The 18,276-nt window shown below is 41.7% G+C and overlaps 1 protein-coding gene across 2 annotated transcripts in view; it reads left to right on the top strand.

Moving 5' to 3' along the window:
• The window catches only part of TRPC1 (transient receptor potential cation channel subfamily C member 1), a 32,579-nt gene that overhangs the window by 2,255 nt on the left and 12,048 nt on the right, over nt 1-18,276 (top strand). Inside the window, exons 2-9 of one of the 2 annotated variants that reach the window (XM_077348764.1) lie at nt 1,041-1,198; nt 1,386-1,487; nt 3,354-3,556; nt 5,488-5,619; nt 10,721-10,916; nt 13,017-13,353; nt 14,262-14,401; nt 17,792-17,935. In XM_077348764.1, coding sequence (XP_077204879.1) covers nt 1,041-1,198; nt 1,386-1,487; nt 3,354-3,556; nt 5,488-5,619; nt 10,721-10,916; nt 13,017-13,353; nt 14,262-14,401; nt 17,792-17,935 — 1,412 coding nt within the window. The remainder of the gene's footprint in view (nt 1-1,040; nt 1,199-1,385; nt 1,488-3,353; nt 3,557-5,487; nt 5,620-10,720; nt 10,917-13,016; nt 13,354-14,261; nt 14,402-17,791; nt 17,936-18,276) is intronic. The other variant, XM_077348765.1, reaches the window with a different exon arrangement.

Genomic DNA, 18,276 nt, shown 5'->3' with positions numbered 1-18,276 from the left:
AGTTTGTGTACGTAACTGTGTATACTCTTGTACAGCAGGGATTTTGAGCATAGACTCAACTTTTTGGACTATGCAATTACAGTTGAATAAAATAGGCAATGGCAGTTGAATAAAATCATAGGTATATTGTTTGCTTTTTATCTGTTCATTGTTTATTTGCTTTTTAAATATGTAGTGACTCGAGACCACTTGATTTTGGCCACTCCATTAAAACATTTTGAATGTTGTGGTGTCAAGTGACTAGGCTTTTCTCATAGTCTTTTATTACAATTCAAACAATGAATTAGGCTGAGGCTGGATGTTCAGTACTGGAAACAAAGAAAAAGTAAGTTAAGGGGAAGAGAGCACAGTTCAGAGCTTAATGAAATAGCCCTAGTGCCTATTGCTGAATGTTGCAGATGTAAAGGGTTTATTTGCTTTATATAGAAACAGATTTGAACTTGCAGGAAAACCTAAATTAGAAATAAATTCTTACACTTGTTAAACATCACCCGGTATTGTGTGTTAGAACAGTGGTCCCCAACCTGCGGGCCGCGGCCCGGTGCCGGGCCGCAAAGGCCATGGCGCCGGGCCGCGGCTCCCTCTCCCCGCCCCCCCCGCAGTAAAAAACTTCCCAGGCCGCAAGCTTGCGGCCCGGGAAGCTACTTACTGCGGGAGGGCGGGGAGAAGGAATCGGGGCCAGGCTGTGCCCGTGCAGGCCGCGCCCGCGGGGACCGATCCGCAGGCGCGGCCCGCGGGTGCGGCCCGATCCGCGGACGTGGCTCGCGGGCGCGGCCCGATCCGCGGGCGCGGCTTCCGGGCACGGCCCGATCTGCGGGCGCGGCTCGCGGGCGCGGCCGGGCGCGGCTCGACGCGCGGGCACGGCCCGCGGGCGCGGCCAGAAGCGTGGGTGTGGCCCGCGCGGGCGCAGTCCCCGCGGGGGCGGCCCGATGCCCTGCCGGTCCCCAGCCTAATAAAGGTTGGGGACCACTGTGTTAGAATACTTGCAAATTAACATAACCTGAAGGACACAAGCACCTGTTTGTATGTTATTTATATAGGTGATTACTACATGGTGAAGAAACTCTTGGAAGAGAATAACTCTGGTGAAATGAACATTAATTGTGTGGATGTGCTTGGGAGAAATGCTGTTACCATAACCATTGAAAATGAGAATCTAGACATTCTACAGTTACTTCTGGATTATGGCTGTCAGGTAGTACGTTTTGTTTAAAGTAGTGAAAAAATAAGAATGTGTTTTCTTTTTTTCTGTTCTTGGGAAAGAGAACCTTCTTCTTTTTATAGTTTATAGTTCATAGTTTATAGTTCTTTCAATTTATAATTCTAAAATTAATATAGTCTTTCCTAATATGCTTACTTCTGGTTTGACATTCCATTATTTTCAGTCAACAGATGCACTCCTGGTGGCCATTGACTCAGAAGTTGTGGGAGCTGTGGACATATTGCTCAATCATCGACCAAAACGATCTTCTAGACCAACAATAGTTGTTAGTAACCTATAAGTGCATATCAGATGCCAGTCTTACACCATTAAAATATCTGTGTTGAGCACCTTGTTGTTATACTAAATAATAAGAAAATTTTGGTTACCTGAAATTTTGGAGGACATATTTAATAGTATTTGGAATCTGCAACTGAAAAGGAACATTATTTTTGTTCTTGTTTGAAAAGATGTGTTAAAGATAAATTGTTGGAATACTGCTACATGAGAATATATTGCATCAGTATTGGTCTAGATATAGCCTAAAATAGATTAGCTGTGACCTGTATGCATGTAAAAGAAGAAATGTAGTCCTTTTACCTCCAGGGAGGGAGCTGGGACAATCTGGCCTAGTCGAGATGGCACTGGTGGGAAGCTTCCCTCCTCCCTTTCCATACCTCCCTCAGCCTTCCTGACTCTAGATCCTGCCATGGTCGCCTCCGCCTGGAGGTCTTGGTGGATAGGGAGCGGGGAAGATGGTTGTGGCATGGGATAGAATGGGGTCTGGTCTTCCCTTCTCAGCTTCTGCCCTTCTTTCTACATGAGGTGGAACCAACTAGTGGTTAAAGCAGGGGGAGGGAGAAAAAGGAGGGCACAGGGTGCAGGTGGAGATAGCATATAACTTCTGGGGGGATATAGCATATCACTTCTGAGGGCATGCCAAGGCTGACATCATTTCTGGGACTCCTTGAAGCCTGAAAAAATCAAGGACTCCTCCATGGTCAAAAGGCTGAAAAAGGCTGATGTAATTGCTTGCCTTGTCTGTGGATAACATTCTGCTGCTTCTGTTAAAATGGGTCCTAGTTTACTATGAGGAATTATGGCAGCCTGGGAGCCTTTGAAGAATCCACTAGGTAACCAATTTAGAACTCCCATCCCAGTGTTCAGAATTTCTTGAAGTATACTGTAAATTGTCACAGGCTTGAGCAGGTTCATTCCCTTCCTCCTTTACCTTTAACTGACTCTTGGCTGTTTTCAAGATTCCGTTTATTCTGGAGCATATTTAGTCTTTGTCAGAGCATGTTTTAAAATTTTTAAACTTTTGATTGATTTATCTATGTTAAACTCCCCCCCCCCCGCATCTTTAGGTAATTTGAATATGTGGAACCCCAGTCCTGTTAGGCCTGTCTTGTACATTTTTTATCATCTGTAGAGAATTATTCAGTTTATTATCAGATATATATTGACTATTGTTTTAATGAACCTTTAAAAATCAAACAGTGTAAAGAAGTCAAATATTACAATATTTTATAATCTTATGGTAAATTTAGAATCCTTGTGGGAATGGGATCATTGTATATTTACTGGAATCTCCATATGCTTGCAAAATCCTGAATTGGGACTTGTGTTGCATTTTAAATTACATCTGTGTTCATTCAAATTAAGGTAACTACTGCAAGCATAATGTTGAATTTTAAGGTATAGCTTTAAGAAATACTGAGTTGGCTAGCCAAACAACTTATGGAGAGATTTTCTACCTTTCACTTCTCCTGTCCTGCCCACCCTCCTGGTAACTTCCATGATGTGGCATAGGGGCAGCTGAGAATCCATAGACCCTTAGATAAAAGTAAATTGCTTTGGCATCTTCATGCTCTTCCACTGTTACTTCTTGCTCTAACTATTGGAACTGCATCTACTAATATTAGTGACACTTAGTTTTACTGAGGGACAAATAAGGAATGTGTTAGAAACAAGAATTTCACAATTTAGAAAAATGTAGATTTCAAAAACAATACTTTTAGAAACAGAATTCTTTTGGTTTCAGATAAGTTCTATGTACACCGCCCCAAGATGTCACATTGAGGTGCAGTATATAAATTATTTCGCACTTTACATAAAGTTACCTTATGCTTTTTATTCCTGTCTGTTGCAGAAATTAATGGAACGTATTCAGAATCCAGAATATTCAACAACCATGGATGTTGCCCCTGTCATTTTAGCTGCTCACCGTAACAACTATGAAATCCTTACTATGCTGTTAAAGCAAGATGTATCTCTACCCAAACCTCATGCTGTAGGCTGTGAATGCATGTTATGTACAGCCAAGAACAAAAAAGATAGCCTACGACATTCCAGGTTACAGTAATTACCTCTTTATGTTTGCATGGTATTTTTTTTCTCTGAGCAATACTCCCAAAGCTATTTTTTGCAAACTTGTAAATAGCAATCTACCCAGTTGCTTACTGTGAGTTAGAAAGGTCTTGGATCCAGCCAAACATTTCTGCAGGTAGAAGAATTTCTACCTGCGGAGTGCAACTTTGCATTTCCCCTTGCTCTGCAGTCCCAGGTGCCTCTGAAATGCTGCTTTTGAAGGTTTGGGGACCATTTTTGATTGGAGTGAGAGGTATGATGTAAGAAAACTATGCCTCGTGGATAGAAAACATTAGACTGGATTCAATTTTCAAGTTACCAAGCAAGGATGCTGTAAACTGAGACAGATATTTCTTCTTGTAGGTCATTACCATATATGCATACAGGCAGACTAGTAAAAAAAAGAATATTGGATATGTGTACAGTGCTGTCATAGTGATAGCACTGAATTCTCATCTCAGTGCAGTGAGAATGCATATGAACTGAATGCAGATAGGGTCTTTCCCCTAAATTAACAAGTTCTGACACTATTAGCCAATTCTAGTTTTGTCGATTTTAGGATTTAAGTTTTTAATTGTATGCTTTTTTAAATGGTTAGGATTTGATAGGATTGTGATCGCCAATGGCAAATACAATAAAAGTTATTTAACTAACAAGTAGGATTGCACATTTCCCAGACAATTTTAGCCTATGTAGAGCTTAGTAGAAGTTTACTTGTATTTTGAGTTGTTTCACTATTCAGACTTGGCTGCTTTTTTATATGGTACTGGTTTATCATGGCGTGGTAACGGATTGTGAGTGAGTTGATAGTTTCTGGTATTTTTATTGTGGTTTGAATATCATCAAGTTATGTGATGGATTTAAGAATTTCGTATCTCTTCACATGGTGTTCCGGTGTTATACAAGGCTATAATGCGGCACAAAAAAGGATGGTAAGAATGGAAGAAAGCTTGGGGTGTTCCATGTACTTTTCTAGCAGCTTTTGAGGCTCTAGAGAGCTATTGGAGTACCCTGTAACTGAGCTTTTATCATGATAGGTTTTTGCAGTCTGCCATTTTTGAACATGTCCTAGAGCCAAACTATGCATGACTTTTCTCACACATTTTAACTTGCTTTCATGTTATTCCATTGGGCTCTCATTTAAAAAAGAAGAAGCAGGCTCCTGCCTCCCCATCTCAGCAGTTTTCTCATTTAAAAAAAACATGTTTGGAAGAGTTATTTCAGGAGAAGCAGAAACCCTTCCTTCCCCCAGAGTGCCATTCCCATTTTGCTCTCCTTCCTTCTTTTTAGAAGCAGTTCCCCACTGTTGCAGCCACAGGTGGCACATAAAAGCATATACCAACAAATGAAAAAGGGTAGCATGTAGTTTGGCTGCTAGTAGCCTTACTTCAGAAATTAAGTTAAGCTCAGTGTGTGTATCAGCACACAGGTGTATATATGGTTAGATTTGGGCTGCTAGGATAATGAGAATTCTGCATATGTAGTAAACTTCAATATCTGCTACAGTTTTCATTTTGATAACAATGTGGTTATTTTGAAATTATTGATGACTCACATAGTAATAGTCCTCACAAATTGTGGTTGCATACTTGCTTGCAATTCCATCTTAATATCTATTACATTGCACTGATGTAGTATCAGCATACCTTAATCATAAGCACTAATTGCCAGGCACAGAAAATCATAAGACTATTAGTAGACTTTCTTTAAGGTTAGGAGGGCAGGAAGATCACTTAAGTAATTTGCTAGTACACATAGGGCTGGAGAAGACAAGTGTTATTTCAAATTCCTTTTCCATAATGAAATTGGTTTTAGACTTAACTTTAAAAGATTTGCATGTTTCATAGTGAGTTGAAAACATTAATCAAATGAAAAGTGGCTGCCTTACAATCCTTTCTTTGATGTTTTAATAACAGATTTCGTCTTGATATATATCGGTGTTTGTCCAGTCCTGCCTTAATAATGTTGACTGAGGAGGATCCAATTCTGCGAGCATTTGAGCTTAGTGCAGACTTAAAAGAACTTAGCCTTGTAGAAGTTGAATTCAGGTACAGATAAAGTTGAACTTTTAATACTGTTTTATGTTTGGTGTCATCATGTATGTAAATAAAATTGGATGCAGTCACTAAGATAGAAATTGTAAATGACAGAAGAATATACCTCATATGTAAAAAAAAATGTCCTATTATTGCTAAGAAATAGCATGTAAAGTAGATATTCATCTCGGCTTATTAGTTTGATGTCACTGGTGGATTTCTTTGATTTGGAAGTAACTGCGTGGTTGACTGTAAGCTGAATCCAGTATCCATTAAATGAGATGCCTTTTTCTAGTAGAGGATGAAGCTCTGCACTGTTGGTGAGAGTCATTATGTCAAAATTACAGAGTTAAAACTTGTTTTACTGTCTAAGAAAACACTTCAGGGGGATAAAAATAACTTTTGAGATCAGGCATTATCATGTATTAGGGAGCCAGCTTGATGTAGTAGCAATGTCCTCTAATCAGAAGAGCCAAGTTTGATTCCCCACTCATGCACATGCAGCCAGCTGGGCAACCTTAAGCTTTTAGAGCTGTTCTCCGGAGCAATTCTGTCTGAACTCCCTCAGCCTCACCTACCCCACAGGGTGTCTGTTCTGGGGAGAGGAAGGGAAGGTGATTGTAAGCTGCTTTGAGAATCCTTTGGGGTATAAAAATCAACTCTTCTAGATCATGTGTTCCTTTGGCAAATTAAGAATATTAATGACTATTAACCAAACGTTAATGAATATTTAGACACATTAAACAATTTCAAAAGTCATCGATTTTATAGGGGAAGAAATTGTTTTATTTCTGAAGTAATATCCCACTTTCCACTAGATGTTTCTAAAGCTGGTTACTTGTAACAGTATAAAACCAAAACCCAGTAAGAGACAAAAAGTCAGTTGTAAAAGAACATACATCATGGCAACTTAAACATTGTAAAATTCATCCAGTATATAAGAACATTACAGCCACTCGCTAACAACAAGCCTGGATGAGCAGAAAGGTCTTAATCTGATATCTGAAAGTGAAATGAGCAGGTGCAGGCATGCAATGACAGGGAAGTTGTTCCAAAGACAGTATGCCACCACTGAAGAGGCATTAACCTCCTGCATGCACTCCCTTTGATGGTAGGGGCTCTCAGAGCAGGGTGTCTGATATTGTATTAGCTTTTGAACGGGACTGTATGGGAGTCAAAGCATCTTCAAACACCCTGATTCCATGGAGACTTATGGAACCTGAGAAATTCCTGAATGCTCTACAGCAGGGGTCATCAACCCCCAGTCTGTGGCCCGGTGGCGGGCCGCAAAGGCCACGGTACCGGGCTGCCGGCAGCCATGCCTGCCTCCCCCTGCCGGCAGCAAGAAGCAAGGGAAGAGGCAGGCACAGCCGCCGGCATGGCGGTGACGCAAACGCGCATGCGCGCTGTTGCTGCGCATGTGTGTTAGCGCCCCTAGTGGCGAAAACGCGCACGCGCAGTTGTCACACATGCGTGTTAGCGCCACCTGGTGGCGAAAACACGCATGTGCGGCAACTGCGCGTGCGTGTTTTCGCAGCACCCAGGCCGTTTGAGCGAGTGTGGTGAAAGACTGGTGACGAGGTGGCAAGAACATCTTATTGTATGCTTATGAGGTGGCGAAGCATGAATTCTTCACTGCCGAAATCACGTTTATTTACGGTAGTTCAATCTATTGCCACCCTCAAGGAAAGGCGCCAAAATAGTAGCAAATTGGATTTGAGCTGTGAGTCATTAGCGAGCTTTTTTGCGGACAAGGTCTTGTTGCTCCGCCGGGACCTTTCTGCTACAATTGATAGAGAATGTGAGCTGGGAGCTCCGTGGCTATCATGGGGGATAATGTTTCATGGCTCCAGACAGCTCTCTTTAACAGAAGTGGACAAATTGCTGGGATCAGTGAGGGCAACCACTTGCCGCCTGGATCCCTGTCTGTCACGGTAGCTGAAATCGGGCGATCAATGGATAGGAAGGAGATTGTTAACCTCTCCCTAACATCTGACGAGTTCCCTGAAGGGCTAAAGGCACCAGTAGTTCATTCTCTTCTGAAAAAGCCATCACTGGACCCGTGGGACCCCGTTAGCTACCACCCAGTTTTGCATCTTGCGTTTCTAGGAAAGTTGGTTGAGAGGGCCACTGCGGACTGGCTCCTGGCATTTTTGGAGGAAACTTTGGCCTTGGATCCATACCAGTCTGGCTTCCATCCTGGCCATGGGTTGGAGACTGTGCTGGTCACTCTGACGGATGATCTGCAGCACCAGCTGGGAGGGACTGGTTCATCTATCGTCATGCTTTTAGACCTGTTGGCTGCATTTGATGTGTGGTCGACCGTGAGTTGTTAGCCCACTGTCTCACAGGGACTGGGATTAGGGGGACAGCCTTACAGTGGCTGGTCTCCTTCCTTAAGAACTGGACACAGTTGGAATGGCTGGTCTCCTTCCTTAAGAACTGCATTGGGGGAGGAGTTATCTGACCCCTTTGTGCTTCCTTGTGTAGTACCACAAGGGGTGATACTCTCCCCCACACTTTTTAACATCTACATGTGTCCTCTGGCTCATCTGGTCCAGAGTTTTGGACTGGAGTATCACCAATATGTAGATGATACCCAGTTGTATCTCCTGATGGATGGATGGCTGGAGTGCCCTGCCCCCCGAAAATATTTGCCAGATGTTTGGAAGCAGTGTCTGAATGGCTCGTGTAGAGTTGTCTGAAACTCAACCCCTCCAAGACAGAGGTCCTGTGCTCAGCAGAAGGGGACAGGACCAGGAATCGCGTCTCCCCTGTGTGGATGGGGCACAGCTTATATGTGTACCTGCGGCCAGAAATTTGGAGGTGATGCTTTGATGCTTCCCTGTCTATGGAGGTTTAGATCACGAAGGTAGCTCAAATGGTGTTTTTCCATCTACACCAAGGTAAGCTACTAGTGCCATACCTGTCCTCAGAACACTTGGCCATAGTGATCCATGCAACAGTCACTTCCAAACTAGACTTCTGTAACTTGCTCTATACAGGTCTTCCCTTGTCTATGACCCAGAAATTGCAACTGGTGCAAAATGCAGCTGTGAGGGTCCTCGCTAGGTCATCTTGGAGGGTCCATGTCCAGCCTACTGGTTGTCAGTTGGCTTCTGGATCACGTTCAAGGTTCTGGTTTCAATCTTTAAGGCTATACGTGGCCTGGGTCCTACCTTTCTGAGGGCCTACTTATCTCCTTATGCTCCTCACAGGGCCCTTTGCTCTGCAGGTATGAATCTGCTGGTTGTCCTGGGCCCCCTGGAGGTATGACCAGGACCAGGGCCTTTTAATTCCTGGCCATGACCTGGAGGAACGAGCTCCTGGAAGAGCTAAGGGCCCTGATGGACCTAGCACAGTTCCACGGGGCCTGTAAGACGAAACTCTTCTACCAGGCATTCAGTTGAGGCTGGGATAGTAAGATTGGGTCTCTTCCTTTGTAGCCCATAGTCCCCTAGGCCAGACATCGCCTCTGAACATCTACCAGGGCAACAGCAACTGTTACTGGGAGGGTTGAGGGATGGCATTGATTGTTGCTGCCAATAGTGGATTGTACTAGGGTTTTTATCTGGTTTTGTATTTTATGTAAACTGCCACGAGCTGGCTGGGCCAAGAATGGTGGTCTATAAATACAATAATAAATAAATGAATACATACATAAAAACTATTATTATGCTATATTGTGCATTTTTATCCTGTCCCCTTTTTCAAGGTGATCAGAGCATCCATGGTCTCAAAAAAAGGTTTGGTCACAAAAATGTGACTGGTCAAAAGTCACTAACAGGGAACAAGGAGATCCTGTACCCAAACTTGGAGTCACTGCAGTGGGACTGTGGCAGCTGATCCCCAAACTATATTAAATTAATGCCATCTCTGGGAAGATTCTGGGTGACAAATCCCAGATGTGCAAACAGGCAAAGTGGTACCTTGCTGATTTCTAGGACTATTCTCCTTGCAAGAGATGGGGGCTAGAGTTACATGCAAGTTGCCATGCTGCCTCCAGAAGGGCTTGGGAGAAGGCCAGCAAGATATTCCCTGGCCACCTGGTTATTTACTATGAACTGTGCAGGAAGGAAGTTCTCCTACAGTCACTTGGTGAGCTTCGTATCAGAGTGGGTAATGCTTTAAAAGCCAGAACCAGCATTTTGAACTATCCCCTGAAGAAAATAGGTCAAAGTTATTTTTTATATCCTGCTTTTCACTATCCAAAGGAGTTTCAAAGTGGCTTAAAATTACCTTCCCTTGCTTTCCCCTCAACAATCACCCAGTGAGGTAGGTGTGGTTGAGAGAGAACTGCGACTTGTCCAAGGTCTCAGATGACTGCATGTAGAAGATTGGGGAATCAAAGTATGCTGGTTGAAGTTCTTTTAGAAGTGGGAAGATATGATCCTTTGAATTAATTGTTTTTAGCAGTCCTATATTTTATACCAATTGAAGCTTTGGAATCATTTTTAGAGGCTGCCCTACATTAGGCATTTCTCAAGAAATCCATGGAAATTAACAGTGCTTTTGGGTGAATTGTGCCTTATCTCACATCTCATAGAGTACTGCTTAGAATCTATCATCCATTATTTCTGGAATGTAAAGGCATTCAATAATTGTGTGAATGACCTTTCTTTGTATGAAAAGATCAAAACAGAAATCCATTAATTTCACAACTGTCCATCTTGTCTCTAGGTGCAAAACTCTGAGGTACAAAAAGCATGTGGAATATAGTTTGGTTCATGCTCCTTATTTGTATAAACATTTCATTTTGTTTCAAACCAATATGTTTTAGTTACTATAGGAACCATTTATATTCAGCATTTGGGGAACGTGACTTATATGATAGGGAAATTTATTTACATTGGGGTTTTTTGCTTGTTGATCTAAATTATGATTTAGATGACTGAACATACTTAACTTGAAATTTGTCTATTCTGACATTTACTTGGAGTCTAGACAGGTTTTTACAATGCAATCTTATGCATTGTTAACCTTGATGATGAAAGCCCCAATGAGTACTGTAGGAGTTACTTCTAAATAAACCAGTATAGGATTGTGTTGCTAGTCTGAATGCCGAGCAGTGATCAGGAACAAAATAATGGTTGCCATCTTATGTATTTCCTAGAAATGATTATGAAGAACTAGCCCAGCAGTGCAAAACCTTTGCTAAAGACTTGCTTGCACAGGCACGGAATTCACGGGAACTTGAAGTCATATTAAACCACACAGCAAGTGATGAGCCTGTGGATAAACGAGGACTGCTAGAAGAAAGAATGAATCTGAGTCGCCTAAAGCTTGCTATTAAGTATAATCAGAAAGAGGTATATTTTCTTCATTAATTCATTGTAGAGACATTTTGGAACCATAACAAGTAGATGAGAGACAAGTGTTCTTACTGAATGTTATGTTTCTAAAAGAGCCAGTTTGGTGTAGTGGTTAGGAGTGCGGACTTCTAATCTGGCATGCCGGGTTCGATTCCGCATTCCCTCACATGCAGCCAGCTGGGTGACCTTGGGCTCGCCCTGGCACTGATAAAACTGTTCTGATCAAGCAGCCTCACCCACCTCACAGGGTGTCTTGTGGGGAGAGGAAAGGGAAGGTGACTGTAAGCCGCTTTGAGCCTCCATCGGGTAGAGAAGAGTGGCATATAAGAACCAACTCTTCTTCTTCTTCTTCTAAATGGTGGATCAAATCTATTAAATTTGAACTGGAATCAAAATTTGGGAAAAAATTTAGCTGCCTACTCCCTTAAGTTGCTGTCTTGTAATCAGGTGCTAGGGCTGTAGCACCTTCAAAAAAATTGTGGATACAATTAGATGACATGTGAGAGACCTCTGGTCAGATCTCCCAACATTGAACTGATCATGGGTCTCATTTAGTTGTACCTTTGGTGTCCATACTAGCATTGAAACTTTAATCAGGCTTAGCACAGTCCACTGGCTCTAGTACTCTGTTTTATTCTCTCATTGGTAGGGGTAGGTGCAGAATCTCCTCTCATCTTCTTCTAATTTGTTGTTGGCCCTACCCACATCCTGGATCTCATTTTTGGCAGAGGATTAAGTGGATCCTGTCACGGGTAATGCCGTGCCATGGACGTCCGTGCACTCACATCCAGCACAATTATTCAGGGTAGTCTGATCCCTCACCTCACTCAATGAAGGGGCGCCAAACATTAGCCAATTGGATATTAGCCGTGAGGCATTTGCAAGTCTTTTCGCAGACAAAATCTTGACTCTCCATCACAACGTCCTCCAACTTTGGACACAAAAAGCAAACTAAAGGCCCCTTGGCTGTCCTTGAAGAGAACACTGAGTTACTTCAGATACCTCTCATTAGCTGAAGTGGACAGGATGCTAACAGCAACGAGGCCAACCACTTGCCCAGTAGACCCGTGTCCATCATGGCTCTTAAAAACAAGAGACATAAGAATTCTGGGCTCCCTCCAAGAAATAATCAACCTCTCCCTTTCAACGGGATAATTTCTGGATGGTTTAAAAGAGGTTGTGGTACGCCCGTTGCTCAAAAAACCATCCCTGCTACACAGGAGCCTGACAACTACCGCCCCATCTCGCATCTAGCGTTTCTCGGGAAGTTGGTTGAAAGGGCTGCTATGGACCAAATATCAACAATCCTGGAGGAAACTTCAGCCCTTGACCCATTTCAGTCAGATTTCCGGCCTAGCCAGGGGTGGAAACAGTGTTAGTCGCCCTAACGGATTACCTCCTCCACCAGCTGGACCAAGGCAGGTCCGCGCTGCTAGTACTAGAAAATGAGCTCCTAGCTCAGTGCCTCGCTGACGCTGGGATACGGGGAAGTATAGAAATTTAATAAACAAATAAATAAATAAATTCTTTATGGTGCTACAATATTTCTGTTTACTTTTGCTTGACGAGTTAACACAGCTACCTTTTGAGAATTATTACTTTGTGAGTTTCTCTGGCAAGTAGGCAATTCCTGCTGCTGGAGAAAGGCCACAAAGGGGTTGCTAGGTTACAGGCCAGGCAAGATTATGTATACACTAAACATCTCTGGAAAGAAAACTCAGCTGTGGGAGGCCTGCCTCCCACTTACTGTTTTGTGGAAACTAGAGCCCTGTGTGCTTGGGTGTTGTGGAGTGAGATAGCTACTAATAGGATTATATTTGGAGGTATTTTTATTAGTTTTGTTAGCAGCTTCTCCATTGCCAGCCAACATATGGGATAATAATGATTGAACTTGTGCTACTTGAACCATCCTGTATTTCTAAACAATTGATTCTGAACAATTATTTTGAAATTATTTTTAAAATGCACTTCAAAATTCAATACCATTTTGGTGACACTCAATTGGTACTCTTGATTGTTTAAACAAAGCTTTGAGCATTGCATTCAGTCGTTCCTATAGGGAGGATGTATTGATATTAAAATGTTTTTCTATTGCAGTTTGTTTCTCAATCCAATTGCCAGCAATTTCTCAACACTGTCTGGTTTGGACAAATGGCTGGTTATCGCCGCAAACACACCTTTAAGAAGATTTTTACAGTCTTGACTGTTGGACTCTTTTGGCCAATATTGTCTTTTTGTTATTTAATGGCCCCAAAATCTCGTATAGGGCGAATAATTCACACTCCTTTTATGAAATTTATTATACACGGAGCTTCATATTTTACATTTTTGCTGTTACTTAATTTGTATTCAGTAGTGTACAATGAAGATAAAAAAAACACCATGGGTCCAGCATTGGAGAGAATAGACTATCTTCTAATTTTGTGGCTTATTGGTAAGTCTAGCATAACTAGAAAGCTGGTTGTTAGCATTCTAATGTGAATGTCCCTTCATCCCTGTAATATTGTGTGACTAGGGACAAAGAGCTTGGCAGTGGGAAGAGGAAGGGGAGGAGTTGTCCAGTCTGTAAGGGCATGGGGTTGGATGTGTGTGTTGTGTGGGAGGTTGTGGTGGCGTGGTGGCAAATGAGGGCATGGATGTTGAGATCTGGGTGTCAATAACCTGTGATTTGGAATGTTCGTTGAGTGTGGGAGAGGACTGACCTTTGGGAATTGTGGCATAGTGGTTACAGATGAGCTTTCCAGAGCCATGTCTTCAGATAAGTGAAGGAAAAATCACTGGAGACTCTTCTTAAGGGAAGATTACATGGCAAGAACCTTGGATAAGGGCCCTACCCCATCCCACTCCTGCCAGAGGGGGAACAAAGAAAGAGGAGGCTCCCACTCTGCTTGCACAAGGCTGGGGCTGCTGGGTCATGGCAAGGGGTTGATTTCCCAGACTATTGGCTCACCAGGACTTTGTTGGCCTTAGTGGCCAACCTGCCCAACATATTTAGGTTTAGCCACAGCTTTTCTTGTCATTGTGTCTTGTTATAAAGTTTCTTACATTACAATATATAAACTTGCTTAGACATTGAAGGGACTTTATAGTGCTTCTGAATAAAAAGTTTGGTAGGTGGCCATTAAAATGTGTACATATTAAATATATTTATGCATGTATATACTAAGAATTTAAACCCAGTGTTCTTTTAAGGTGCATACAATTCTTATATTCCCAACCCCAAAATACTTTTGAAATAAGAGGTATTGTCATGTTTCATGAATGAAAGGAATTATTGACGGCACTGAAATTATTGTGAAATGTCCACAGTGCCCCACAAACTTTCTCTCTTTTCTCCATCAGGAATGGTATGGTCAGATGTTAAAAGACTCTGGTATGAAGGCCTAGAAGACTTCCTAGAAGAATCACGAAACCAACTTAGTTTTGTCATGAATTCTCTCTATTTAGCAACTTTTGCTCTCAAAATAGTTGCCCATAACAAGGTAAATATTACTGTATCTTGTCATATTATTATTATTATTATTATTATTATTATTATTATTATTATTATATTCATACATACACAGTTGAATTCATTTTTCAGAAACTTCTTTGCATCATCTTGCTTTTTTGCCCAGTTGGTTTCCAGGTGTCTTAAATTTAAAATGTATAATAATATACCATACAACTAATGGTTGTCAAAGCCCTCTTTCCAATTAGGAAAGCCTTAAAGCACAACTCTGATTTCAGTTTATATATTTAGTGCTGGATTATAAGAAACTTAAAACAAATATCACGTCTAGTTTTTTATATTTTCTTAGGCTTTGCTGTGTTAATTCAAAGAATGTCTTGAGTGTATCTGCTATTGAAAATTGGAAGTGAAATGACAACTAACTTCACTATTTTTGAGATGGATTTGAATTCTTATCTGATATTCAGGTTATCAGATAATCACTAATTAATGCTATCTTTTAAATTTAAAATGCTCACATCTCACATTTCAGTATCCTCAAGGTACCTTGCACAATGTCAAAATTACTACAGTTGAACTGACAAAATGAAGAGGAGTTGGTTTTTATATGTCGCTTTTCTCTACCCAAAGGAGTCTCAAAGTGGCTTACATTTGCCTTCACTTTTCTCTCCCCACAACAGACATCCTGTGAAGTAGGTGAGGCTGAGAGAGCCCTGATATTACTGCTCAGTCAGAACAGCTTTATCAGTGCTGTGGCAAGCCCAAGGTCACCCAGCTGGTTGCATGTGGAGGAGTGCAGAATCAAACCCAGCTTGCCGGATTAGAAGTCCGCACTCCTAACCATTACACCAAGCTGGCTCTCTGAAACAGCACAGAATTACAGTATTTTCTGGCGTATAAGACTACTTTCCCCCCCTGAAAAACATGCCTCCAAGTGGGGGGGGTCATCCTATACGCCAGGTGCACTTCAGTTGGGAGGAGACATAGCTGCCCATAGTGGCCCATAGTACTGTAATGTAATGTAACAAACTCTATATTTTGAGTGGAAATGTTGAGGGGTCGTCTTATACGCTGGCAAATACGGTACTTCTATACAGAAAAACATATCCTTATCCATTGTTGTTCTTCTATATATTTCTGAAACAGACTAGGGGGTGGGACGTGTCCGGCTGTCCAAGTTGGAATAGGGCCAATCAGGGTGTAGCCAGCTTTGTCCTGATTGGCCCTGCCCCTGTGGCTCCCGCCCTCCGGCCCTGGACTCTAGCCTCTTTGCTCTCAGACACCTCGGTGCCTGGAACCTCCTGGCCTGCAAGGCTGGGCCTGCTCACGATGGCCTCCCGGCCTGCTGATTGTCTGCTAAGGAGCTCTGTCTCGGCCCTGCTAATGAGCTGCCCAGTGCTGCCCCACTTGATTTGGCTGTGAGCTGCGGCCTGGCCAGGGGCCAGGGGAGGTGACCATTTCAGGGCCTGTTCTTAGGAACGGGCTTTGAAGCTAGTATAAATATAGTGCGAAGTCGTGTCCGACCCATCACGACCCCATGGACAATGATCCTCCAGGCCTTCCTGTCCTCTACCATTCCCCGGAGTCCATTTACTATAAAACTCATATATAAAAGTCACAGAGCAATCTGTGATGTATTAAGTGATGTATTAAGTCAATAGATTTTAGAGTGATGCATTTCTGCTTAGGATGGCACTGTAAATGGTTAGGTGAAACAACTGAGTCTTGACCTCTTTTCTGAGGTTGCCAAAGAGAGGGCCAGACAAACCTCCTAGGGGAGCATGTTCCATAATCTGTCACCACTGAAAGGTTCAATCACACATTGCTATTAAATGAAAGGATGGCAGTCGAAGCTTCTGTGGATAAAGTAGTCTTTCAGGTATTTTGTCTCCCATTTAAAGTTTTACTGGTCAAAGTCAGCAACTTGAGTTTAATCTGCAAACAAACAAACCGCCAAAGTGGAGAGACTGGCATAACGCAGCAAGTCCTAAATAACAAGTCAGGAGTTATGATTTGGAATAGTTGAAGTTTTCAAGAATTTTTAAAAGGAGCCCCACAGAGTACAGTTCAGTAGATGTTACCAGAACAAATCTGTCTGTGGCCAGGTCATATTTCTCCAGGGTAGGATGAAACCAATATACCCTTTTTATTCCCATTTTATAGGCAAGGCTTAAAATTGTAGCTTATCCAAGGCTACTTATTGAAACTCAAGGTAAACTCATTCTCCTAAATTTCGGCCTCCTGTCATCCTCAGCCATCCAAGGTCTCATGTTGTTTTTTTTCCCAAATGACTATCCAAGTTTTCCCTTGTTGCCACCATGCATATTTTCAGCCAGAGTATCTGCACAAAGCAACCCTTCTCATCTTTTCTGTGAAGGATGTTTGACTCTCAGTCTCCAATAAAGACATAAAATGTCTGCAAGTTTTGAAGCCACAGAAAAAAAGCCTTTTCCCCTCCACCTGCCCCCCGAAAAATAGAAAATGTAGAGGTAACAAATGTATGTAATATTGACTTTCCTATCAAACCTACACTTCTCTTACTGATTAAAAAACATAAAATGCATCATCTATAATTTATGTAGCATGTAAAAGTGTATGATTTGGCATATTTATGGAATTAAAAGTATGTATGTTTATTTTCTATAAGAAAAAGTATATCCAATACTTGAAAAAAGGTTGCAAACTGCTCCATGCTGTGCTACTATATTACATGTATTTTTGCATTCTGAGAGGTATAAAGAAATAGAAATTGAAGGCAGAAAATGTATTTTGTAGTAAACAAAAGAATATATATATTATCCAAGTCTGAACCATTGTATACTCTGATTATGACATATGAATACTCAGTTGAGCTGAACGTTGGCTAACGTTAATAGATATGCTGAAATGGCATTCAAGTGTAACACTGAAAGATATTTAAGTGCAGTGAGGACATTTGAACTTCAAAGAAGAATCTTGAGACAGGAACCTGTGACCAGCTTCTGACAGGAAATGTTATCTCCACCTGTACATAATGGATGAAAGGGATAGCTTTAGGTTGACAGGATTACCTGTGCATTATCTGTCTTTATTTGGAGTGGAAGGCAGAGCTGTATCTTTTAAGCTCTGCTTGATAGTCATGTAAGAACATTTCAGATTAATCTAATTAAGTAAATTTACAACTGTCCTTGTAAAATTAAGATCTAAAATCTCATTCAAGTAAAACTAGCTTATCTTATGGACAGAAAGGCAGTAGGACAGCTGTTTGATCTTTAATACTTTATTTTGTCTCAGGAGGTTTTGCATCTTATTGTGCATTGTTAGACATTGGGGTATATTCTTGGATCTTTATTGTTTACCAGTGTGCCACTGGCAGTTAATAGTTGTCATTAGCTTTTCCACTGTATTAGAATTAAATGTCAATTTCTTTGAATAATTCTAGTTCCATGATTTTGCTGAGAGGAAGGATTGGGATGCCTTCCATCCTACCCTGGTGGCAGAAGGTCTTTTTGCTTTTGCTAATGTTCTCAGTTATCTTCGACTTTTCTTCATGTATACCACAAGCTCTGTCCTCGGGCCACTTCAGGTCAGTTTATATATGGGCAAAATTTGCTCAGTGATTTAAGTTCAGATATATGGTTTACACTTGTAATAAAACTCATCTAAATCATTGGCTTTACCAGTAAAGCTGGTCTTCATATGGCTGGTGGTTGACCTTACTGTGTGGGCTTCCTGTGACTAATTAAATATTGATTAGAACTGTAGAAGCAAAGCAAAAACAACATGGAAAATAAGGCATTTTTGCTTTGGGTGTATTTCAAAGATACCTGAAACAAAATTCTTGAAAGAATATTCTGCAGCCTCATCTAAATGGGACTGTAGGTAGCTATATGACCACAACAAAGAAGAAAAGTGACACAGGTTGCA

This window comes from Paroedura picta, chromosome 8 (assembly GCF_049243985.1).
Source record: "Paroedura picta isolate Pp20150507F chromosome 8, Ppicta_v3.0, whole genome shotgun sequence".
Classification (NCBI taxonomy): domain Eukaryota; kingdom Metazoa; phylum Chordata; class Lepidosauria; order Squamata; family Gekkonidae; genus Paroedura; species Paroedura picta.
The sequence above is the reverse complement of the archived record's forward strand: the minus strand, read 5'-3'. Positions and strand labels throughout refer to the sequence as shown.